This window comes from Heloderma suspectum, chromosome 2 (assembly GCF_057233095.1).
Source record: "Heloderma suspectum isolate Gila_16-S chromosome 2, 16-S_ref, whole genome shotgun sequence".
Lineage (NCBI taxonomy): Eukaryota > Metazoa > Chordata > Lepidosauria > Squamata > Helodermatidae > Heloderma > Heloderma suspectum.
Genome location: NC_139459.1, coordinates 190651718 through 190678098, shown reverse-complemented (window position 1 = coordinate 190678098; position 26381 = coordinate 190651718). Strand labels below are relative to the sequence as shown.

At 44.7% G+C, this 26381-nt stretch overlaps 1 protein-coding gene across 1 annotated transcript in view; it reads left to right on the top strand.

Annotated features, from left to right (window-relative positions):
• The first annotated feature begins 15256 nt into the window (after positions 1-15256).
• LOC146353634 (keratin, type II cytoskeletal 71-like) overlaps positions 15257-26381 on the top strand; it is a 31266-nt gene continuing 20141 nt past the window's right edge. The window contains exon 1 of the mRNA XM_084836904.1: positions 15257-15805. Within this exon, the coding sequence (XP_084693030.1) occupies positions 15257-15805 (549 nt within the window). The remainder of the gene's footprint in view (positions 15806-26381) is intronic.

Genomic DNA, 26381 nt, shown 5'->3' with positions numbered 1-26381 from the left:
TGCAGGACCAAATCTGTACAGACACACCTCAGGAGCCTTGACCAAGCATCTTCTATCCTCTACCCAATATACACAAACCAGGCAACCTTGGGTGCCCCATAGTTGCATTGGTACCATCTCAGTTTGGTTATGTGGTTATATGGAATCCTCTCAGACCATATGCCACTAATACTCCAAGTTATAGAAAGGGCATCACTGAGTTCCTGAGAAAACTACAGGTCATTGGCAATCTCCCAGAAAACACCATCCTAGCTACTAGGGCTGTACACCGCTTTGGCCTGAAGCCTGAGCCCTGGGTCGAAGCGGGCTGCTTTGGGCCGATTCTGAGGTGAAGCGGAGGGGACACGAAGTGGCCCAAAGCAAGTTGGGGGCTCTCTGAAGTGCTTTGGTGTGCTTCAGAGATTCAGCCACCCAGCCCAGCTGTGCCGGTGCCTCCAGCTCCTTACCTGAGCCCTCAGGATGCGTGTCAGATCTTGTTGCAGAGAGTTGCCATTTTTCAAATGGCAACTTCCTGTGTTTTCCAAAAATACAAAAAGTTGCCATTTGAAAAATGGCAACTCCCTGCAACATGAGCCAACATGCATCCTGAGTAGGGATGTGAGAACACATCCCAGCTCGGGTTCTCTGGGTCCCCCGAGCTTTCCCCCTGCTCGCTGGCTCTCTGGGCTGCAGTTGAAACCCCCCGCCAATGCTCGATGAGCAGCCCACAACTTCCCCGGGCCTGTTCATCTCTGTGCCGATTGCCATGCTTTTTAAAAAAATGGTGATCGGCAGCACTTGTGGGCACATAGATTTAGACACAAAAGTGCCATAAATCACCCATAGACTCTGGGTTACAGAGCAATTTTGCATATAACTCTATGGGCAAGTGCTGCTGATCACCATTTTTTTTTTTAAACATGGTGATCGGCACAGAGATGAACAGGCCCGGGTAAGCTGCAGGCTGCTCATCAAATGCGGAGGGGGGCTCGATTGCAGCCCGGGGGGCCAGCGAGCAGGGGTGCTCAGCAGGCACAGCTCAGTGGGCATGGGTGCCAGCAGCCTGTCAAATTTGCAGACTAAAACGGGTGCCTGCAACATCCCTAGTCCTGAGGGCTCAGGAGCTGGCAATGGCAATGGTGTTGGTGATGATAGTGGTGGTGGTGGCACCAGTGGCAGTGACAATGACAATGGCAATGACAGTGCCAGCAGCGATGATGATGACAGTGACTCCTTCTCCCCAGAACATAATGGCTGCTGGGGTGTGTCCTGAGGGCCCAGGTAAGGAGCTGGGGGCTTGCACAGCACAGTGGGGGCAGCACAGTGGGGGTGAAGCAGGAGTCAGCCCTCCAAATCCCGCTTTGGTTTCAGGGCCGAGGTGAGTCCCCCCCACCTGAATCAGCCTAAAGCAAATTGGGCCTGCCTTGGAAACCCTGAAGCAGCCTTTGAGTTGGACTGGGGGTGGGGTCCATGCACAGCCCTACTAGCTACCTGCATGCAGAGTGTCTAGACACCAACATTCCCCACAAAGATGGACTTCAAACCATCAGGCCTTTCTCTATGCAAAAGGATAAATAGGAAGAAATCTGACATTTGAAATGGAAATATTAGGGATGTATGAAACACCTACCTGGCTTTGCGCCGGGCAATCCGCGGTGGGGGGGGGAGGTGCTCCGTCCCTCCCCCCAGAATCCTCAATGGGGGGGGAGGCGATCCGGTCCTCCCCCCCGGAATCCTGCCTGGCTGGCTCCACTCTGCGGCCAAGCTGGCTCTGCCTGCCCGCAGCCGGACATCCGGCCACTGGACAGCCCTGCAGGGATGCAAATGGCGGCTGTCGCAGCCGCCACCATTTGCATCCTGTATTGAGCCGTGATAGGCTACGTAAGTATTTACGTAGCCTATCACGGCAGGGGGAAAAACCCCAGTGTACGCAAATGACGGTACCCGCCGGTGCCATTTGCGTACGCTGGGTTTTTTCCCCCCCCTGCCGTGATAGGCTACGTAAATACTTACGTAGCCTATCACGGCCTCTGCAGGAATGCAAATGGTGTCCCTGAATTAGCCATGATAGGCTACCTAAGTATTTACGTAGCCTATCACAGCTATGAAGACAAAGCGAATGGCGGCCGCAGGACAGCCGCCATTCACAAAGCAGCGCGGATGGGAGCAGGTAAGTGCTCCATTTCACGCGCCTTTCATGGGGTGGGGGCAGTGGGGACTTCATCCCGTGCGCCTTTTGTGGGTTGGGGGGCAGGGGCTTCATTCCGCGACGGATTTCGGGGGGCTGAATGCACTGGCATTCGGCCTCACCGAGATCTGTCGCAGAATTCTCTGACATCCCTAGGAAATATTAAAAACAACAGTGAAAGAGCATTTCAGCCTCCCAGGAGACTCTAGCCCTGACCTTAAAGTGGTTATTCTGTAGCAAATAAACTTCAAAGGAAGATTAGAATGAGAGACCACTGAACTACAATTCAGCAAGAGATTCAATTTTATGTGGAATGTGTGCGTGTGCGTGTCTGTGTGTCTGTCTATCTATCTATCTATCTATCTATCTATCTATCTATCTATCTATCTGTCTCACACTACATGAGTTAATCAGCTTAGCCAATGTCAAGTAGGGATGTACGAAAGTCACTTAACTTTTCGAAGGGTAAAATTCGCGGTGGGGGGGGAGGCGCTCTGTCCCTCCCTCCGAAATTCTCTCCAGCTGGCTCTGCAGAGATTCCGCAGAGCTGCTGGCCGGGGCCACCCACAGCCGGACATCCGGCCGCTGGGCAGCCTGCAGGGACGCAAATGGCGGCGGCTACGGCTACATTTGCGTCCCTGTATTTTGCTGTGATAGGCTACGTAATATTTACGTAAATATTTACATAGCCTATCACGGCCAAAAAAAAAAAGGGAATGCACGCAAATGGCACCCACTACGCCATTTGTGTCCCCCCCTTTTTTTTTGCCGTAATAGCCTACATAAATATTTACGTAGGCTAAAACGGCAAAAAAAAAAAGAAAAAAAGAAAAGGGTTCTGGGCCCATTTCACAGGGCGGGGGGCGGAGGGGCTTTGTTCTGTCACAGATTTTGTGGGGCCAAATGCACTGGCATTCAGCCTCACTGAGATCCGTGGCAGAATTCTCTGACATCCCTAATGCCAAGATGTTTGTGTTATCAGCAACAACTGTTATGTGAATAACCACTGTTAATAATGTGATGGCCACTGTCTGTACTTTCTGCAAGCCATTTCTCTCTGACCTCACTCTTTATAATCTCCCCCCACTCCAACCTCCCTGCAACCATGTGTACATACACCTGCTTTAACTCAGGATAAAACTTCATGCATCTCATGAAATGGACTGCAGTCCATGAATACTTATATCCTCATAAATATTAGTGCCCTGGCCCCACTGGAGGTCAGAGGCTCGATGGGCATGGTCTGGGAGTGTAGGTGGTGGTGGGGAGCCCGACAGACTCCCACACCCAGTTGGGTGTCCATGCCATCCCTATTTGTCCTGCACTCAGGATCTGCTGGAGTCAAAGCAGGACAGTTAAACTTTAAGGTGCCACAGGACTCTGTTGTTTTTGCTGGAACAGACTTAACATGGCTTCCCCTCTGGAAATTGTTCCCCACAATTTATTTCCATTTCCTGCATTTGCATGATAGCATAGGGATGTTGCGGGTGCCTGTTTTGGCCTGCAAATTTGACAGACTGCTGGCGCCCGTGTCCGCCGAGCCCCCCCCACTCGCTGGCCCTCTGAGCTGCAGTCAAGCCCCGCCTCCACACTCAATTAGCAGCCCGCAACTTACCCGGGCCTGTTCGTCTCTGTGCCGATCACCATGTTTTGTTTTTTTTAAATGGTGATCTGCAGCACTTGCCCATAGAGTTATATGCAAAATAGCTCTGTGAACCAGAATCTATGGGCGATTCACAGCGCTTTTTGCGTATAAGTCTATATGTGCCCGCAACTGCTACCTATCGCCATTTTTTGGGCTATCCAAGGTGCCGAACCCTATGCCCACAATACATTCAGCACCTTGGATAGCTCCTTCAGAATTCTGACTGGTTCTGACTGAAACCTGGAATGGATTCAAAGTCAATGGCCTCCACTACTCCAGAGTCTCAGTCAGAGAGAGGTCCTTCCCATCACTTGCTTCCTGGGTATCCTTTTAACTGGAGAAGCCAGGGATTGAACCTGGGACCTTCTGCATGCCACTAAGCTATGGCCTCCCTAAAACTAGGGCCACCCTCCTGCCCCAGGCAAGGCTTGTCCAGATATGAACCTGGGACCTCTCGCATCCTAAGTGAGAATCATACTCCCTAGAGCAGGTGTAGGCAACCTGGTGGTCTCCAGATGTTTTGGACCACAACTCCCATCAGTCCCAACCATCGATGCCAGTGAACATGGATTGTGGGAGCTGTAGTCCAAAAACATGTGGAGGGCACCTACCCATGCCCTAGACCTATGAACCAGAGTAGTGGTTCTGCACACTGCTCTGCAGTCATGCAAGTTGTAGGATTGTTTCCTTTCTTCGTGCCCCACATGAAAAAAGTGCCCTGACTTTGGCACCAATCAGAAAGGCAGTATCTGTCTCAGAGTCAAACATGTGCAGGCGCGAGCAGAGAGGAGTTTCAGGCTTTTATGGCTTGATGTTATCAGGGCAGCCCTTTATTATCCCTATCATGTTCAGTCCTGTGTTAATAAGCAGTGGGCTGGCCACTACGCTGGCCTGTGATGAATGAAAATGTTCATGTTCACAAGGGAAAGTGATGGAGCAAGCGGCGATGCCATCTTGCCCAGCATCAGCCACCTTAGGTGTGCCTTGCTGAGTGTTCCCCAGGCTGACACCAGAGATTTGAGCTGTTGCCGTACAGGAGATGGCTTCAGGACATAGAGTAATGAAAATGACTGTTGTTCTTTCTAGCTTAGGGATTTTATAAAGCTTCATTATTATTATGCCGTGTTTGTTACTCTTTCTGTATATGCACTAGGAACTGTGGTGGGTGCGATCTGATCTTGCTACCACACCCATGAACACCTTAATAGCTTGGGAGGATGCCAGAGCCGCCCATCCTTTGATTTACAAGTGAATGTGAGTGACATGAAAGATAGAGCCAGTTCAAACTTTTGGCAAAAGCTTGGACTGCAGGTCTCTCCTGTGCCATTGCCACATGCAGGTAGGGATGTGTGAATCAACAGAACTTGAGCTAGGGATGGCGGGGGTGCCCGATTCCATCTGGGAATCTGGCAGAACCCCTATCCCACCTCTGAGCCACACTTGCCAAGCCTCTGCCCCGACTCAACCCTTGCCTGCACTTGCCAAACCATCTGCACTCCCTCTGGGTTTCATTGTCGAGGTCCACAATTGCCATGTCTCGGAAAAAAATGGCGATCATCAAAAAGTGGATATTTGCATATACACAAGATGGGGCCATGAATAGCTCATATAGGCATGTTTACAGGCATTTGCTTGCCTGTAATCTTGCCTATATGGGCCATTCATGGCTCCATTTTGCGTATACGCTAATATGCACATTTGAGAAAATGCGCAATTCACTTATATGCAAAATGGGGCCATGAACGGTCCATATACGCAAGATTACAGGCAAGCAAACAGCTTTAATCTTATGGGGCACCCGCCCATCCCAAATTCAAGCTCACTAAAGTTCTCTGAATTCCATCTTGAAGTTCATTCCAGTTTGAGTGTGCGTGTGTGTGTGTTTTGTTTGATTGCAAAAAATCAAATTTATTTAGTTTTTTGGTTATTTGTTTATATAATAGATATGTATCTTCTAAGCAGTGGTTTCCTGCTTGTGGAGCAACATTGTTCCACTGATGTCTGCCAGGTCTCCATCATTACACGTTTCTAAGCAGGCCCTAAAGACTCACCTGTTTACCTTGGCCTGTAACTGAGTTAGGACTGTGCTGGGGCCACTGGGTATATGGTACTTTCTGGTTTTAACTGTAAATTTTTATTTTATGATTGTGCTGATCATTTTCCTTATCATTATCATTATTTTATTTTGTTTTGTGGTTTTGAGTAGCACTGTGCTGAATTTTTCAGTCTGTTTATTTTTGAGTATTCATTGGGGGGAGAAGCGAAAAGAAATTACACCCCAAAACTGTGGAAAGGGGTGAGAATTTTGGAGACATTTCTCAGGGCGCAGGGCTTTAGTGATTACCTTGCTGTAAGGAGGTGGCAGAGGGGTGTTTGAACTCTTTCTTTTACCATTTCCCCCCATTGAATCTTTGCAGCCCCTCTGGCTACTTGACCTTCCTGGAAAGCTCCCTAGAGGACTTAGCCAGGACTTCCTCCCTTGTGGCTTTCCAGTGCTGTTGGCCATTGAGGGCCTGAAAGCTGAGTGAGGTCTTCTCCTTCTCCTTCTCCTTCTTCAATAACAGCTTTCAGGCACTCGGCAGGCAGCTGCACAGGGAGGCCCCAAGGGAGTCCTCCAGGGGGTTTTCCAAGAAGCTCAAGCAGCTGGGGAGGCTGCACTGAGAGAACCAGGGGGGGGGCAGGGGATGGTAAAAGAGAGAGCACATAGGAGCCCCTTGGCTACCTCCTTACAGAAAGGTAAGCACTTTACCCTGCACCCTGAGAAATGTCCCCAAAATTCTCAACATCCTAACAAAAGAGGCTGAAAAACAACTACTTCTTTTGCAGTGAAATGAAGAGGCTGAGAAAGGGCAGGTAGGGTTTCAGCACAGTACTAGTTTTAAGTTTGTCGTACACCACCTGGGCCGAGTTTACCCTAAAAGGCAGCTTATAAATCATTTAAGGGTGCAATCCTATCGAGATAGGCGGCTGCCTCTGAACTCGGAGGTGACCGCTTATCCAAAGCAGGGCAGGAGAAGCACAGAGGGGATCATTCCCTCCTCTCTCCTCCTGCCCTGCTTTTTTGGCTAGACAGCTGATTGTGGTTGTCTGGCCGCGGGAGGACGGAGCAGGGGAGGAGGCTGTTGTACAACACATAGGATGTGTTGTACAGGCAGCTACGTTCTCCCCGCCCCGAAACGCCCCCAGCCATGCCCCTTTCCAGCCGCACTGCACTTCTCTTGCGAGCATGGAGGATGAGGCTGTTCTGTGCTGCCTCAGAGGCAGCACAGAGGTGTGGGGAGGTTGGTTCTCTGGGAACCGCACTCCGAGGCTGGTTTCCAGAAAACACCATATCCTATGGCTGTCTAGTGGCCATAGGATTGTTCCCTAAGTAGATATATAAAATACAGGTAATACATTTATGAATTTATAAATACCCTGCTGGATTTTAGGTTTGTTTTATATTCTCCTCACTGGACTTCCTCCAACATTTCCAGTTATATAGGTTGTTGAATTTTTAGTATTGTATTTGGCTAGTCAAAGCTTTATACATCATGTTATTGCCTTAAAATTCATAAATGGGAATGAAGAGTTTTAAGTTTATTAAAGTTACTTTTTAAGTACATTTCAAAAGTATAATGCTTGCAATCAAAAAATAATCCTCAAATGCAAATTTCAAGAGGTAAAATTTGCGTACAATTTCATTTCAGAAATGTATATGTTGCCAGCTGAGGATATATGTTAAATTTCCCATACCACATAATAAATCAGCAGCCGCTGCTACCATGATCCAAGGCATAGACAGATGTAATGTTTTAATACCTTACTGTGCATGGAAAATGAAATGGCTCCACTCTCTGTACCACAAAAGATCTCAGATACAACAAGGCAGAAAGAAACAAGTGAATCCCCTCAACAAAATATTGTATTTGTCAGTGTGGGCTGGGGGGGGCGGGGGCTTTGAAGCTGTGAATAGAGTCAAGTGAGAGCTAGCCAAATCCATGCCTTCACACTTTCCTGCTCCCCAGCCCTGGACAGCCTCCCTGTCTGAGGAGGGATGCTCAGTGAACATTCGAAGACATGGATCTAGTCAGCTCTCGAGTTTTTCAAAGCTTCTCCCTTTTCAGGAGAGGGAGCTCTGAGGGAGGTTGTGCTGGGAGGCTGGGGGAGCGTTCTCTTAGATGGAGGAAAATAGTCATGGAGCTCTTTTTCAAACAAGCACAGTACTGGTTTAACTGTTTTGTGGAGATTCCAGACCCACCCCCGGATTTCCCCCCTCCTTTTTCTGTACTTCTCCAAACCTCTGGGTTTCCCCCAAGCATGTGAATGCCCTCTGTAGTGTGTGTGTGTGTGTGTGTGTATGTATGTGTATGCGTATGCGTGTGTTAGTCATGACTAACTTAAGTTCCATGGATTTGAAATGGTCTGCTCTAAGTAAGAGTAAGTCTGGATCCAGCCCAAGGTATAAAACCTTGCTTGATGAATGTTTGGTCCGTTATATAATGGGCCCCTTCAGTTACTCATCATGAGGGAAGGAGGAAACGGTAACCTTATCTCTGTGTGAGCATTTTTGTGAGTACTAAGACACACTAGTAGAAATGGTGGAAATTCAGAACACAGTTCCATGTAAGACTCTTGCGGCCTTTCCTAGACCATCAGTGTATGTGATCTGTGCTCCAAGAGAGAGAGAGAGAGAGATAGAGAGGCGGTGGTGGGGGACGTTTGGATCTCCCACAGTTATGTACTTCCCAATGCTTGGGGGGACTAGCTGATGATTCAAGCCCATCTCAAGTGCAAAGAAACATGGATTAACATTGTTGTTGTTGTTCAGTCATTCAGTCATATCCGACTCTTCGTGATCCCATGGACCATAGCACGCCAGGCCTTCCTGTCGTCCTCTCTCTCCCGGAGCGTGCTCAAGTCCATATTCATTGCATCAGTGATGCTATCTAGCCATCTCATCCTCTGCCGTCCCCTTCTCCTTTTGCCTTCAGTCTTTCCCAGCATCAGGGTCTTTTCCAGAGAGTTTTCTCTTTGCATTAGGTGGCCAAAATATTTGAGCTTCAGCTTCAGTATCTGTCCTTCCAATGAGCACTCAGGGTTGATTTCCTTTAGGATGGACTGATTTGACCTCCTTGCAGTCCAGGGGACTCGTAAGAGTCTTCTCCAGCACCACAGTTTGAAAGCATCAATTCTTCGGCGCTCAGCCTTCCTTAGAGTCCAGCTCTCACAGCCATACGTTGCTACTGGGAAAACCATAGCTTTGATTAGATGGTCCTTTGTCAGCAAGGTGATGTCTCTGCTTCTTACTATGCTGTCTAGGCTTGCCATAGCTTTCCTCCCAAGGAGCAAGCATCTTTTAATTTCATGGCTACAGTCACTGTCTGTGGTGATCTTGGAGCCCCCAAAAATAAAATCTGTCACTGCTTCCATTTCTTCCCCTTCCATATGCCAGGAAGTGATGGGGCCAGATGCCATGATCTTTGTTTTTTTAATGTTGAGTTTCAAACCAGCTTTTGCACTCTCCTCTTTCACCCTCAACAAGAGGCTCTTTAGATCCTCTTCGCTTTCTGCCATTAGGGTGGTATCGTCTCCATATCAGAGGTTGTTGATAATTCTCCCAGCAATCTTAATTCCGACCTGTGATTCATCCAACCCGGCGTTTCTCATGATGTACTCTGCATATAAGTTAAATAAGCAGGGTGACAATATGCAGCCTTGTCATACTCCTTTCCCAATTTTGAACCAATCAGTTGTTCCATGTCTGGTTCTTACTGTTGCTTCTTGACCCTCGTACAGGTTTCTCAGGAGACAGGTAAGGTGGTCTGGTGCTCCCATCACTTTAAGAATTTGCCACAGTTTGTTGTGATTCACACAATCAAAGGCTTTAGCGTAGTCAATGAAGCAGAAATAGACGTTTTTCTGGAATTCTCTTGCTTTCTCCATGATGCAGCGAATGTTGGCGATTTGATCTCTAGTTCCTCTGCCTCTTCGAAACCCAGATTGTACTTCCGGTAGTTCTTGGTTCACATACTGCTGAAGCCTAGCTTGTAGGATTTTGAGCATCACCTTGCTGGTATGTGAAATGAGCACAATTGTGCGGTAGTTTGAACACTCTTTGGCGTTGCCCTTCTTTGGAATTGGAATGTAAACTGACCTTTTCCAGTCTTGTGGCCATTGTTGAGTGTTCTAAATTTGTTGGCATATTGAATGCAGCACTTTAACAGCATCATCTTTTAGGATTTTAAATAGCTCAGCTGGAATACTGTCATCTCCACTAGCTTTGTTGTTAGTAATGCCTCCTAAGGCCCATTTGACTTCACTCTCTAGGATGTCTGGCTCAAGTTCAGTGACCGCACTATCATGGCTATCAGGGACATTCAGATCTTTCCTGTATAGTTCTTCTGTGTATTCTTTCCACCTCTTCTTAATCTCATCTGCTTCTGTTAGGTCCCTGCCTTCTTTGTCCTTTATCATGCCCGTCTTCGCACAAAACGTTCCCTTGAGATCTCCGATTTTCTTGAAGAGATCTCTAGTCTTTCCCATTCTGTTGTTTTCCTTGATTTCTTTGCATTGTTCATTTAAGAAGGCCTTCTTGTCTCTCCTTGCTATTCTCTGGAACTCTGCATTCAGTTGGATATATCTTCCCCTTTCTCCCTTGCTTTTCGCTTCCCTTCTTCCCCAGCTACTTCTAAAGCCTCATCAGACAGCCACTTGGCTTTCTTGCATTTCTTTTTCTTTGGGATGGATTTCGTTGCTGCCTCCTGAACAATGTTACGGACCTCCGTCCATAGTTCCTCAGGCATTCTGTCTATCAGGTCTAATCCCTTAAATCTATTCATCACCCAGGGTGGGCAAATTATGGATTAACATAAACATCCATAATTTGCCCACCCTGGGTGTGCCCACTTTGAGGACATGCATGATCTGTGGGAGAGTGGTGTGGAATGCATGTGTACACTTGCAATGTTTGTGGCTGTACAAATGGAAAGCCTCATTTAGAAACACATTTTGCGGACATGCTTCAAATGGATCCAGTCTTAGAAAGGACTCACACTGCATATCTTGGAAAGGACTCACATTGCATAGGGGCTAAACTGCTGACATGTCACATTCTGAACATATAACAACAACTGTCTCTGCAATGGAGGCATGACAGCAATAATTGTGTTGCATGGAATACTCCATCCTAAGTATTGACTGGATGGTACATTCATGTTAGGTATGGGCCATAAGTGATAACTAGTGCTGTGCTGAAACCCCACCTGCCCTGTCACAACCGTTGCGTTTCCTTCTGAAAGAGACCCCTGTTTTTCTGCCTATTTGGTTGGGATGTTGAGAATTTCGGAGAAATTTCTCAGAGTGCAGGGCTCCAGTGATTACCTTACAGTAAGGAGGGGGCTGAGGGGTGTGTGCTCTTTCTTGTACCATTTCCCCCTGTTCTGTCCTTCCAGCCTTTCTGGCTGCTTGAGCTTCTTGGAAAGTCACCCAGAGGATTAGCAGGACTTTTTCCCTTGGGACTTTCCAGCGCTGCAACCTGTGGAATGTCTGAAAGCTGAGAGAGGAGTTGTTGTTATTGTTCGTATTCTTCTTCTTCTTGTTGTTGTTAAAAGGACTTTTAATAACAACAAAGCAAAACCAAAAATGCCCCCCTCAGCATTCAGCCATGGGGAAACATTTTTAAATCCTCTCAGTAAGATTCCTAGCATACTTAATTCTTTTATTCCTTATTAAACTTATTGAACTAAAGAATATTTTACTGAAAAACGTTTATGCTCAGTTTCCCAACATGTGAGTAGAGTCACCATTGTGCACTTGACAGTAAATGTGCAATCTTGACACCTTGGGTTTTGTGCAACAGAGTCCTGTGTTTCTGATGCTGTAGCAGTCATTTAATGTAATTCTAATCTATTCAGACAAGAATTACAAATTTACTAACTGACTTTACTTAAAAGTTTTAAAATATAATGATAGTTTTATGAGCAAACTAAGTCATACATAAAATAACCTTAGGAACAGAAAGGCTGCTTTACGTTCCTAAACTAGCCCTCCCCAACTTGGGACCCTCTGGATGTTTTGGACTACAGTGCCCAGCATTCCTGACCATTGACCATGCTGCCTGAGGCTGATGGAGGGCAAATTATCTGGAGGGCACCCGTTTGGGGAAGGCTGTCCTAAAGCAACTGAGTGACTTTAGATCTGTAAAGAGCACAATAAGTGTTGTTTATTTTTAAATTTTTCCAAAATTTCCAATCTCTCCAACCCTCCTGCCCCCCAGAAAAAAAGTTTTTTTTTTTTCCTATGGCCTCAAAATTTCTGGAAAGTTTACATCTCTACATGTATCTGATTCCTCCCCTCCCTTTGCTGAAAGCAGAGAGAAAGTGAAGGGCAGTGAGCCCCCTCCATTGGCTTCCTGGGACCAGTTGTACTTGATACTAATTGTAGCTAATACTTCTCCCATTGACCATTTTTGGTTTTTCTTTTGAAAGAGAGAGGCATTGGGATTAATAAATGGGTACCATACATATGTAAATACATACACACAGTGTATTTCATTGATTTTGAAGGATCTCTACATGTAACAATGAGGTGTCCAATCTCACCTCTTGAGTTTCATATACAGTTCTTATAAGAAGATAATGTGTCAGATCAGATCCAGATTTACACTGGATGAACTGTGCTAGCAGAAGTGGACTTGCCCACCCCCTCCTTCCCATGGTATCCCATCCAGACCCCTGAAAATGCTATCTAGAGAATCAGGAGGCCCTGCTGAATGGGATGTGGTGTGCTGTGAGTGGGACGGGGTATCCATAAACATAGGGTGGAGGGACCTTCCATGAGCAGAGTCATTCCTCTCGCAGAAGATCCCTTTCTCTTGAGGAAGACAGATCCTGGATCCAACCCATTACATTTTTAAACATTGTGGTGCAACTGGAAAAACTACTGGAGAAGATATCAGGAAGGAAGAGATTCATCAGAAGAATTCGAAACTGTGGATCTAAAACACATAGATTGAAGACCAAGTGCTAGTCCCAATGTTATATATGAAAGACACACATCTGTGTAGTGTCAAAAAAAATGCTCAGATACAAATATAAGACACAAGTCTGGTGGATAACTAGGAATCATGCTGAAGTCATTTAAGAGTGAAGCCTTTAAGCGCTTGGGAACTCTGACCATGTGATCAGCTCAAGGCAACTGCCACACATCTTTGCAACCACTCAGAATCCTGGGTCACAATGCTGGATTTAGCCACATGATCCAGAATGACAGAAGATAGCATCCCATGCCTATGGACTGTGCTTCCTATTACTCCCCCTTTCAGGGTGTCGTCCTGCTTCTTGAATGGGGAGCAAAATGGTTCTCTACGTATCTCCCCACAATCTTTGGTGGCTGACATGAAGTAGCTGGGATATGATCTTTCCCCATGCAATTGCATGAATCCATGCCCATAGGATTCAACAGAACTTGGCTTCTCCCCTGGCTCCTCAGTCTGTGTCCACCGATGCATGCACAGACACTGCAACAACCTGTTATGGGGATTGGGGAGTCTGTGTGCACCTCCCATGTTTCTATCCAGCCATTCCCATTGCCTTGGTTAAAGTATTTGAGCTCTGGAGTTTGCATAGCTTGGCTGAGTAGGTGGGGAGGGTTGGTTGGGGACATGTTATGCACACAGATCTATGAATTCCCATAATGGTGGATTATGCTGCCTACAAAGAGGTAACTCTTTGTATGTTCCTGTGCATGCATGCTGAGCAGGGAGAGGAGAAACCAGGCTCTATTGGACTCTATGAGGATCTCTCCAAATATGGACATTGTTCCTGGGTGACCAAGGATTATACTTCAGAGAAAATTTAGTATTTCACCCACAAGGTATTTTTTCTAGGAATCTGAACAATAAGGGGAATTGTTTAAAGAGGTAACTCCTTGTATGTTGAATACGAACTGGAAAGATTTCTTAGAAATTTGCTTTTGAAGTCATTCCACTGAAGGATATGGGCACAAAATACTCAACCCTTGAAACAGATCTTTCCATTCAAAACCAGAAATGTCCATATCATTAACTAAACTGAGGTCTCTACATTGTAACATGTTGTTGCGTAGATCTCTTTAGATTAGCACAAAGCAGTGGATAGATCTAGTGTATCAGTGATGCTGTAACCATGACGAAAAAAATATGCCGTTACAATTCGGGCTGGATGAGAAATTTGTTCTGTCTCAATTTTTATATGAACTTTCCCATTTTGCACCTCCCAAAGCTATATGCCCATATGGTATATGGGGAGCGCACTTGTGCACCAAAATCTGCACTTTTCAGAATTTTGTGATGCAATTTGCAACTCCAAAAAGTGCACACAAAAATGCATATATAAGGAAAAGTGCACACAAAGATTATAGTAGAAGAAAAGAATAACAAAATCACATTATATTAGGGCAAAATTGCTTGCAAAAAGTGTGCAGACTAGGAAAAGTGTGTACAAAAACATGTGCATGGAAATTCATTAGGACTTTTTCCCACCAGCCTTGCAAACCAGTGCAGAAATGGGCTGAAATGAATGGGATGGGAAAATGAGAAACTGAGTGAAACTGGAATTGGCGGATTTGCTCATCCTTATTCAGAAGGGCTCTATCCATAGTTTGTCAAGCCACTGTGGGCTTATGGAAAGTCAATGTATGTAGAGCAGCCTTCCCCAGTCTGGGTCCCTCCAAATGTTTTGGCCTACAATTCCCATCATCCCTGACCATTGGGCATGCCGGCTGAGGCTGATGGGAGTTGTAGATCAAAACATCTAGTTGGGGAAGGCTGATGTAGAGGCACTAAAACTGGTGTTTTTTTTTTCTCCTTTAGATGACCTTGGCTGAGCCACTGATGTGTCTGATTGCATTAAAAAGCCAGTAGATTCCCTTTTCTGTGCCATTTATTCTTGAAGGCTCATAAGGTGGAATCTCATTCTGAAAAAGTGCCAGTTACAGCTTCTGTAGAGCACTATTGGTCTTGACTTGTACATCTGTAGTGTGGAGAGGTGCACTTGGAGATCTATGTCTCTCTACACAACACTGTTAACCGGTACAGAAGAACCCTTGTGTTATGTTGTCTTAATCAGCGTAGCTTAAACCCCTTTGAAGAAAGCAAAGAAAGTGGTTAACATGAAAGAGATGCAAATAAGGCAGGATTGCAATGCAAGCACCTTTGATGAATGACAGCTATCTGGTAGGTGTGTTGCGTTTGGTGTTGAGCCGTTAGTGGAGAACTCGTTGCTCGAAGGCAAGCCAAGCCCTTGATGAAATATTCTGCCTTAATCTTCCCATTCCCATGCGACCAAACCCAGCACTTCAAACACATATAAGGAGAAATCTCCCACTCCCACATCACAGGGGCTCTCGGTCTCCTCCAGTCTCTGCTCTGGTCTTCCTTCTCCGTCACCTTGCCAACTTAACTCTACTCTTCCCAAGGAGTTACCATGAGCCGGCAGTTCAGTTCCAGATCATTTTCGACAGGTGGAAGAAGGGGCTACTCTGTTTCTGGCAGCGGCTTCCGAGTGGGCAGCAGCTCAACTTCCGTTGTTCCAGTGGGAGCTTTTGCTGGTGGCTTTGGCAGCAGAAGTCTCTACAGCCTTGGGGGAAGCAAGCGGATATCCCTGGGTGTAACTTCTGGTGGCGGCGGAGGTCACTTTGGTTTCAGTGGAAGAAGTTTGGGTGGTGGTCTAGGATATACCAGTGTTAGTGGGGGTTATGGAGGCTTTGGTGGTGGCGTAGGCTTTGGTGGTGGTGCTGGCTTTGGCGGCGGTGTTGCCCTGGGCAGTCACCTTGGAGGCTTTGGTGGTGGTGGATATGTCCTCTCAGGCCCGGGTCCCTATCCAGCATCAGGGCGAATACATAATGTTATTGTCAACAAGAACCTACTGTCTCCTCTGCATGTGGAGGTTGATCCTGAGATCCAGAGGGTTCGGGCTCAAGAGAGGGAACAGATCAAGACCCTCAACAACAAATTTGCCTCTTTCATCGACAAGGTAAGATGGGATAGGGAGAGAACTGTATCACAAAAGGAAAAAAGGAGGAGGAGAAACACGATTTAATAATATTTTTTAAACAAGAAACAAAGAACATTTCACTTTCAGTACAGGTGGTTAGAATGGTGCCATTCAGTCTATGGATATCTTTCTGAATACCTCACAGCAGCATAGGGAGGACAGAATCACTAGGCCCGAAGCAATAAAATTACGGTTTTCTGACAATTTTAATTCTAGGGCAAGGACCAATTGCTTTAAACTATACTTTAGTATTAGGAAGAACTTCCTAACTGTGAGGGTACTTCAGCAATGGAATTAGCTACTTTTTTTTAGGGAGGCTGTGCAGCATCCTTCCTTTGTCTGGAGGTTGTCCAAAAAAGGTTGGACAGGCACCTCTCAGGGATGCTATAGATATAGGAAGGATATCTTGTCTGAGAACAATATGATGATTGGTTGGGCACCACTCCAACTGTATGGTTCTATTCATTTATACATTTGTAAAAGATAAACCGTATCTGGCAATACTTAACTGATAAGGTTTGTGTCTCAATGCCAAATATAAACTTTGATCTGTATGCTTCTAAAGTTCGTATACTTGCCATCTGGATTCCAAGGACCTTGGGTTGTGGACTGAATTTACCTTGGGTACCATCTTCTTATCATGTTCTGGTGCAAGTAAGCTCAGTTTAGTTTCTGTGCCATACTGCTGATCACATGTACTCAAAAGACTTGATTCTATGACTTGTTAGGGCTTACATGCTTAGGGAAATGCACGTATACCACTATACCAGCATAGCATGGAATGGGTCAAGCTCAGTGGTAGAACGTATGTGCAAAGTCCTAAATTCAGTCCACAACATCTCTAACAGAAGGACTGGGAAAGATCTCGAACAGAGATATTCCAAACTCTTTGATGGCAGGAGTCTAGATTGTCTGTTGGCTTAATTCGGTATAAGGTAGCTCCCCTGAAACCATTGTTTTTTGCTGACGTTGAACTTGTGTTATTCTAGGGTTTTAGATAACTTTGCAGGCCTATTTAGGATAAGAATGCCATTTATAAGTAAGTGGTGGTGGGACACAATCCACTGGATTCCTGAATAGTCATTCTGCTCCAAAGCAAGTGTTCGGGGCATGATTTCATCACTGCTCCTCCAACCAGGATTTCTCTTCCTAACATTCTGAGATGCATCTGCTGCTGGGCTTTACATGAACATACATGATAAGCAGCAGATGAGCTGAGCATGCTGGTTCAAAGGCAAGTGGAACTCTTGTGAAGTCACCCCCTTCTATTTATTTGTTAAACAGTATAAATCTGTTGCTTGGGAATATGAGCGGGAAGGTGTTATTACACTCATGTCCTGCTTGTGGGCTTCCCATTGGGGCACCTGATTCATTGGCCACTGTAAGAACAGAAAGCTGGACTAGATAGATCTTTGGTCAGACCCAGCTGTTCTTATGTTCTTAAGCTTTCCACGCTAGGAGATTATGATGTGTGTGAACTCTTTTTAGGGTGCAATCCTATGCATGTTTAAATAGAAAAGAGTCCTACAACTCCCAGCATACTCCAGCCAGCCATGCTGGCTGGGGAATGCTGGGAATTATAGGACTTAAAAAAAAAAAAAGATTGTGGTTTTAAAGTGTGAACAGCTTCTCATGCATTCAACATAGAATGGGAATGAAATGTAATGAATTTAAAAAATTCAATGATGGTTCAGAACCTGAGTTTGTTTTTTGAATTTGGAATAATTTCAGGTGTTGCTTTTCACATCTGCTTTCATTTCAGAGAGTTACTTAACACCGCTCCCACCCCTGCCACCACCCCCCCAATCTTGGATTAGTTTTATAGCAGTAATTTTAAATGCAGGTCAATAAAACTCGGCTCAGTGACCAGGATGCAAAGAATGATGCAGCTAGTCCTGTATGCCTGGTGTGTGTGTGTGTGTATGTGTGTGTGTGTGTGTGTGTGTGTGTGTCCTTGAGCTACTGCAGACAATCCACCTCCCATCCCCTCCCCACCCCCTGTCACAAGCCAAATTATGGTTGGAACTTAGGGGAGATTTTAAAACAGCTTGTGATTTGGCATGATGGGTCTCATCTGGGTCAAGGGGGAGGGCAATAAAAATATTCCACCTCCCTAAACATCCTTTGGTCATGCCTAAAGTAGCTCTTTGTATTCTGACCTATACTGCACTTCTCCTTGCACCCACCCATGCACCACCCAAATACTTGTATGTAATGGCATACATACTAGGGCTGCCACCAGAATAAAGAGCTTTAGGCTGCAACCCTATACATCAGAAGTGGGAGTCCTTTTTTCTATTCATGGGCAATGGGACCATAAAGGGAAAGAAAATCAATTGTGGGACACATGCAAGCTGTTGTATTATATGCCCTTAACTGTTTTATAAATATACCATAAATGAATAAAAAATGTATTGTAATACCTAGGAAGATCCTGCTGGGATGCTGCCACCTTCTGAACTCTGTCTACTGATTCACAGGAATAACATTATAACTATCCCTGGAGAGGGAGACAGGTGAAGACACACACCTGCTCTTTCTCTCAGAGAACATTTCCATCAGAGCAGGAAAGGCAGACTGGGGAGAGTTGGAAGCTGCGGCTAGATGATGTTGAAATGCCTTCCAACTGGCTGCTCTCCTTGCTGACCCTTCCCGTCTCTCAGAAAAGGCTAATGGGAGGGTGGTGGTGGTGAGTACTTCTTCTGCTAAAAGATGGTCAGAGCACCTTCAGCAGCGGTACCTTCAGCAGCGGTACCCAACCGGCCACCCAGAGCCAGATGAAATAAACCAAGAGGTGCACCCAGCCTTCAGGCCAGAGTTTCACCACCCCTGTTATACACAGGTACTTGGGAGTAAGGTCTATTGAAGTCAGTGGGTCTTACTCCTGAATAGACATGCATAGGACTGTCCCATTACTCAATTATCTTGATGAGTTTTAATTGATTGTATCTGTGTAAATGTACATATGGATCAAGCAATGCTGAATTTTAAAGAGCATATTTGCTTTGTTTTTCAGTGATGCATCTATGTGTCCTGCAGGTGCCATCTTGAAAGAGTCATCCTACCAAGTGTGTAAGAAATGAGAGGTGATGCCTCTTTTAAGATGGTGCTTGCCACCTGCATTTTGTATAAGTATTTATTCAAAGCAACTATTTTAACTTATTACCTTATTAATTGGGTTCACCTTTTTAATCAATCAAAAAGTTTCAGTCCATTCATCTAACTGATTAATTGACTGAATCCACAGTCCTCTTCCATAATTGTGAATCTTGAAGAAACTTTACATCAGGAGAATCTAAAGTGCCTCCCCCCACCTCCTTAAACACATTTGAACTAGAATATTGCAGTAAACTTTTCACCAAATTCATTTCAGATATAGTTCCAAGGAATTTGGGGAGTGGGGGTGGTGCAGTGATGGAGAATACATTCAGATATTTCCAAGTTCTTTCAAACAAACAACTCCCCCCACATGTCAAAAGGAAGGCAATAAAAGCTGAGATTTTGTCAGTCTCTCAACTACCGTGCCATACAACAAAAACTAAGCTAGATTAGAATAGTCACAAATGGATGGATTATACGTAAACTTGGCAAACGCCAAGAAGTGAGTGAGTTTGGATTGCATGCATCTATTTTAGGTCAGGAATGGGATTCCTGAATGCTCTTCTATCTTAAAAAAAAACAAACCCTTTATAAGCATGCATATGATTTAGTGCCTTCCTGGGTTGAGATCTGATTTGAGATACTTGTTTTGAGTAAATCAGCATAGCAAAAGTGAGAGAGCAACTTTGTAAAATTTACTGGATGATAGAATTGGACTTAATGGATTTTCTACAGCAGGGATGACCACCTGACCACCTGAACTGGTTTCCAGCTACTCTGATGGTAACAGAATATTCTCCATAATGTTTGATGTATATTTGACTCTGTGTAGTTTAAAATTATGACTTCTGCACATCCGAAGCAGATATATGGTGGGATGTGTGGTAAAATGGCTGTTGGTATCTTCCCCAAATAACTATGATACCTCTCTGGTTATGTTAGTATCTTCTCTCAACCAACTTACACATATGCTGTGGGGTCATTTATTACTTGGTAAACTGTATTCAGTTCAGCCTTTGCTGTTCAGTCGGCAGTGTTGTGAGAGAATTCCTCTCTGTCTTCTTTTAAGCAGCTGTAGCATATATTGATATACAAAACAATTGAGGTAACTGGGATGCTGGTTTATTTAGCTCTGCAGGCTCCTATATGTCTTTCCATACATCAGCTTTCCCCAACCTGGCACCCTCCAGATGTGTTGGAATATAACTCCCACAATCCCCCAACCAGCATAGGGCAATAAATGAAAGGCACCAGGTTGGAAAGCTGCAACACATAGACAGCAGTGCATGCTTATCTATTTATTAAATCCATCTCCATTTGCTGTTCTCCTTTCTTTCTCCAGTTTTGCAACTTTCTCTGTGTGTTCATATGCTGCACTCCTCCTGTCCTTGGGTGGGTACCTAGAAAGAGATGATAATCTCCCTTCTGTCTGAGATCCTTTTCAATATCTGGAAGATGTCAGTCCAACCCACTTCCATCTTATTTTGCCCAAGAGCCAGTGGTACAAGTCTCAGTGAGCTATTTTATTTCAGGTCAGGAATGGTATTCCTGAATGCTCTTCTGCCTTAAAACACCTTGCATATAGAAAGTGAGTGTACCCAGCTCTAGGGTAGTCCTCCCCCTTACCTGCTGGTTATCCACAAACAGAGAGGGTTTTTTTTTTTTAACATGGAAGAACATTATAATACACCAGTATAAAATCCCTCCCTGAAGTCTGAAGTGGAACACTCCAGGAAGGGTTGTGATTGTGAATACCCACATGACAGTTCTGAACTTGCAGTTTGACTGTAAGCAAATATAATCTTCTCCTTGATCCTCTCCTCATTGGATTCTCCATGTATAGAATTCATCATTCTTGTAGCTCTCTGAATCCTTTAAAATGTGCCAATATCCTCCAGAATGACAAATTCCAACAATCTTAAAGTAGATGAAATATTTTGTCTCAGTTGAAACCGTATCTGACACTTACCTTGCCAATTTAATTTTATGCCAAGCTCTCATTCAAAGCATCCCCCTTTGGGTTATTCATTGCTTTCCAAAGTGCTGACAGGTTGCCTTAACAAAGATATTATATCTTCAACCTGCCAGAAGAACTAGACTGCTTTTCAGCTTCATAATGAAAATGAAGTAGGGAGAGGATTCTTGTTCTTGAACAATTGAGGAGGTGGGACAGACTCTGTAGCTGTATTAGACTTCTATAATCAGAATAATTAAACCAAAGCTGCTGAGAGAGAGAGAGAGAGTAACAGGATTTAGCTACACAGTCATCCCAATCAAGAAAGGACTATAAAAATGCAATGCACTTTTATAGGGGGTGTCCATACTAGGGATTCTGGAAAATATTGCTTAGTCCACCTTTTAAAATAAGCCAACCTAATTCACATTTCCCAGACAAATATGCAGATAAGCTCAGTTATCCTTCATATTTCACACTTCTCCAAATGTTACAGTGCAGTTCTCAGCTCAAAATGTGCATATCAAAATACATATGTTAGGGAAAGTTGCATACAAAACTGTATGTTGGGACCCAGCATATATTATTATATATGCTGGGCCCTGACACTGCGTACATTAGGGAAGATATGCACAAAAATGTATATACTAAGGACAGATGTATATGGAAGGCATATGTTAGGGAGAGTTGCATATGAAAATACATGTCAATTTTGGTGCAGCTTTTTTTTTTAAGCAAAATAATGTGGAGATTGGGTGGTCTCATGGCTGAATACTTGCGAAACTGACAGTCTGGATGCAAACTGATTTGTGCATGCATAGATATTACAGTTTCTGAGCCACAAATTATCTTAAGAAATTAGTGAAATGTAAATTGCAAGTTTTTTGGAATGTTAAATTCAGCATTGAACACATGTTAAATGTGCAAAATGTTTGTTTTTCAGTCTGCTTAGATGCTTGTTATATTGGGGCTGGTATAAGCTGTAGGTGGGACTAAAAAGAGGTAGAGTCAAGGTCTGTGAATTGGAGATAAAGTGAATGAAGATGGAGGTCATTCATGCCTCCTTGCTATATCAAGATGTGAGTAGGTAGGTCTCATGGCCACTTCCCTCATTGACAAATGTATTGGGACAAAACAGGAATATACTGGTGCAGCCATTCTCACTTTGAAAACTATGGGCACCTTCAAACCCCAGTATGGATTTGCATGTAGTATGTAATGTGGGATCTGACCCTTGAAGACCATGTAATGTGGGATCTTACCCTTCATAGGTTCATGGGAAACCACTACTATAATTTCTACAGGGTGCTCTGTCCACCCAGCCAGGATTGACCAGAACCCCTGCTTCTAGGGATGTCTGTCATTTGAAAATCTGCCCCTTTTGGACCCAATGAATTCCTGCTGTCCACCCAGCTTGCATTTGCAAGCCGAGCTGTGGGTTTTTCCTCCAAACTAGGAACTTTTGGGTTTTTTTCTCTCATAAATATAGAGTTGCACAAATTCCAGCCACGATTTGTGCAATTTGCACAATGGTAGCTGTAATTTGCACAAATTAAGCAAGTTATGGCAGCAATTTGTGCAATTTTCTATTGATGAGGGGAAAAAAAACCTTGGAAAATCTGCGAGCTGGCCCTATTTGATGCAGATTGAGTTGGGCCAGCTCATGGGGATGTGAGCCAAAGTTGGGGGGGAAGAGCTGCTGAAAGCTTGGTGAACTCCATCTTCTGAATGGATTCCTCCAATATCCCTACCTGCCTCCAGTCTTTATACCATCACTGTTCTCTCTCTCTCTCTCTCTCTCTCTCTCTCATTCCATATTATATTTTCATGCAACTTTTTTAAAAAAATTCTCAACGTTTGAAACAAACTGAACTTAAAATAGGCTAAATGAGAGGAACTGAAATTGACAGATCTGTCCATCTGTATTCTCATTGTTTCCAGGTGGTTCTCTGTACCTGTGCTTTTGAAGAGCAGCTATCTCCCACTGTTTCTGACAGTATCAACTTTTCCCACCAAGTCATACAGGGGGTCTGCCCTCCAGCTAAGCAGAGAAGTATCTTCTCCTTGCCAGAGAGTAACCAAGGGTTTCAGATCCCCATGTTGGGATTCATCTCTCAGCAGCACTTCATCCTTGTGCCAAGTTTTAAAATCATTATCTCCTTAATTTTTACAACATCCCTTTAGGCCAAGTTCCTTATTACTGTAATTCTTGTGTTACAGATGAAGGAACTAAAGCTGTGAGATCAGTAGTCTTTTGCCCAAGGCCACCCAGTGCGTCTTTGGCAGAGAAGCACAATAGGTGTTCAGTTCCAACAGTTTAAAAGGCTGTGCTATGGAATACCCCTTCATGGATCACTGCCTTGTTGTGGCAAAGGGGCTTGCGTAACTCAGTGAAGCCATAAGCTATGCCGTGCAGGGCCACCCAAGACAGACAGGTCATGGCAGAGAGTTCTGACAAAATGTGGTCCACTGGAGAAGGAAATGGCAACCCACTCCAGTATTCTTGCCAAGAAAACCCCATGGAACGTATCACAAGGCTAAAAGATATGACGCCGGAAGATGAGAACCTCAGGTCGGAAGGTGTCCAATATACTACTGGGGAAGAGCAGAGGGTATTTCCAAGTAGTGCCAGAAAGAGTGAAGCGGCTGGGCCAAAGCCGAAAGGACACTCAGCTGTGGATGTGTCTGGTGGTGAAAAGAAAATCCGATGCTGTAAAGAACAATATTGTTTAGGAACCTGGAATGTCAGATCAATGAATCAAGGTAAGCTGGAGGTGGTCAAACATGAGATGGCAAGATTGAACATCGACATCTTGGGAATCAGCGAACTAAAATGGACAGGCATGGGTGAATTTAATTCAGATGACCATCATATCTACTACTGTGGGCAAGAATCCCTTAGAAGAAATGGAGTAGCACTCATAGTCAACAAAAGGGTGGGAAAAGCAGTACTGGGGTACAATCTTAAAAATGATAGAATGATCTCAGTACGAATCCAAGGCAAACCATTCAACATCACAGTAATTCAGGTCTATGCCCCAACCACTGATGCCGAAGAAGCTGAGGTTGATTGGTTCTATGAAGACCTACAACACCTTCTAGAACTAACACCAAAAAAAGATGTCCTCTTCATCATAGGGGATTGGAATGCTAAAGTAGGAAGTCAAGAAATCACCGGGATAACAGGCAGGCATGGCCTTGGTGTACAAAATGAAGCAGGACAAAAGCTAATAGAGTTTTGCCCAGAGAACACGCTGATCATAGCAAACACTCTTTTCCAACAGCACAAGAGGGGACTCTACACATGGACATCACCAGATGGTCAATATCGAAATCAGATTGATTATGTCCTTTGCAGCCAAAGATGGAGAAGCTCTATACAGTCAGTCAAAACAAGACCTGGAGCTGACTGTGGCTCAGATCATGAGCTTCTTGTTGCAAAATTTCAGCTTAAATTGAAGAACGTAGGGAAAACCACTAAACCATTCAGGTATGGCCTAAATCATATCCCTTATGAATATACAGTGGAGGTGAGGAATAGATTTCAGGGATTAGACCGGATAGACAGAGTGCCTATGGATGGAGGTCCGTAACATTGTTCAGGAGGCAGCAACGAAATCCATTCCAAAGAAAAAGAAATGCAAGAAAGCCAAGGGGCTGTCTGATGAGGCTTTACAAGTGGCTGAAGAAAGAAGGGAAGCGAAAAGCAAGGGAGAAAGGGGAAATTATATCCAACTGAATGCAGAGTTCCAGAGAATAGCAAGGAGAGACAAGAAGGCCTTCTTAAATGAACAATGCAAAGAAATCGAGGAAAACAACAGAATGGGAAAGACTAGAGATCTCTTCAAGAAAATCGGAGATCTCAAGGGAACGTTTTGTGCGAAGACAGGCATGATAAAGGACAAAGAAGGCAGGGACCTAACAGAAACAGATGAGATTAAGAAGAGGTGGAAAGAATACACAGAAGAACTATACAGGAAAGATCTTAATGTCCCTGATAGCCATGATAGTGCGGTCACTGAACGTGAGCCAGACATCCTCGAGAGTGAAGTCAACTGGGCCTTAGGAAGCATTAGTAACAACAAAGCTAGTGGAGATGACAGTATTCCAGCTGAGCTATTTAAAATCCTAAAAGATGATGCTGTTAAAGTGCTGCATTCAATATGCCAACAAATCTGGAACACTCAACAGTGGCCACAAGACTGGAAAAGGTCAGTTTACATTCCAATTCCAAAGAAGGGCAACGCCAAAGAGTGTTCAAACTACCGCACAATTGCGCTCATTTCACATGCTAGCAAGGTGATGCTCAAAATCCTACTAGCTAGGCTTCAGCAGTATGCGAACTGAGAACTACCGGAAGTACAAGCTGGGTTTCGATGAGGCAGAGGAACTAGAGATCAAATCACCAACGTTCGCTGGATCATGGAGAAAGCAAGAGAATTCCAGAAAAACGTCTATTTCTGCTTCATTGACTATGCTAAAGCCTTTGATTGTGTGGATCACAACAAACTGTGGCAAATTCTTAAAGTGATGGGAGTACCAGACCACCTTACCTGTCTCCTGAGAAACCTGTACGAGGGTCAAGAAGCAACAGTAAGAACCAGACATGGAACAACCGAGTGGTTCAAAATTGGGAAAGGAGTACGACAAGGCTGCATATTGTCACCCTGCTTATTTAACTTATATGCAGAGTACATCATGAGAAACGCTGGGTTGGATGAATCACAGGTCGGAATTAAGATTGCCAGGAGAATTATCAACAACCTCCGATATGCAGACGATACCACCCTAATGGCAGAAAGTGAAGAGGATCTAAAGAGCCTCTTGTTGAGGGTGAAAGAGGGGAGTGCAAAAGCTGGTTTGAAACTCAACATTAAAAAAACAAAGATCATGTCATCTGGCCCCATCACTTCCTGGCATATGGAAGGGGAAGAAATGGAAGCAGTGACAGATTTTACTTTCTTGGGCTCCAAGATCACCGCAGATGGGGACTGTAGCCATGAAATTAAAAGACGCTTGCTCCTTGGGAGGAAAGCTATGGCCAACCTAGACAGCATAGTAAGAAGCAGAGACATCACCTTGCCGACAAAGGTCCGTCTAATCAATTTTATTTATTTATTTATTAAATTTATTAATCGCCCATCTGACTGGTCACCCAGCCACTCTGGGCGATGTACAACCCACCATAAACAATTTAAAACAATAAAATTTTACCATAAATTGTTTTTAAAAAATACCCTAACCCACCCCAAATGCCTGCCTGAACAACCACGTTTTTAATGCACGACGGAAGCTCATTAAAGAGGGGGCATGACGGAGTTCCCTAGGGAGGGAGTTCCACAGAGTGGGGGCCACCACATAGAAGGCCCTCTCCCTCGTCCCCACCAGTCTAGCTGTCCTGGCTGATGGGACAGAGAGAAGGCCATCCGAGGCTGATCTTGTTAAGCGGTCTGTCTGGTGTTGCTGGAGGCGCTCCTTAAGATAGGCTGGGCCGGAACCATA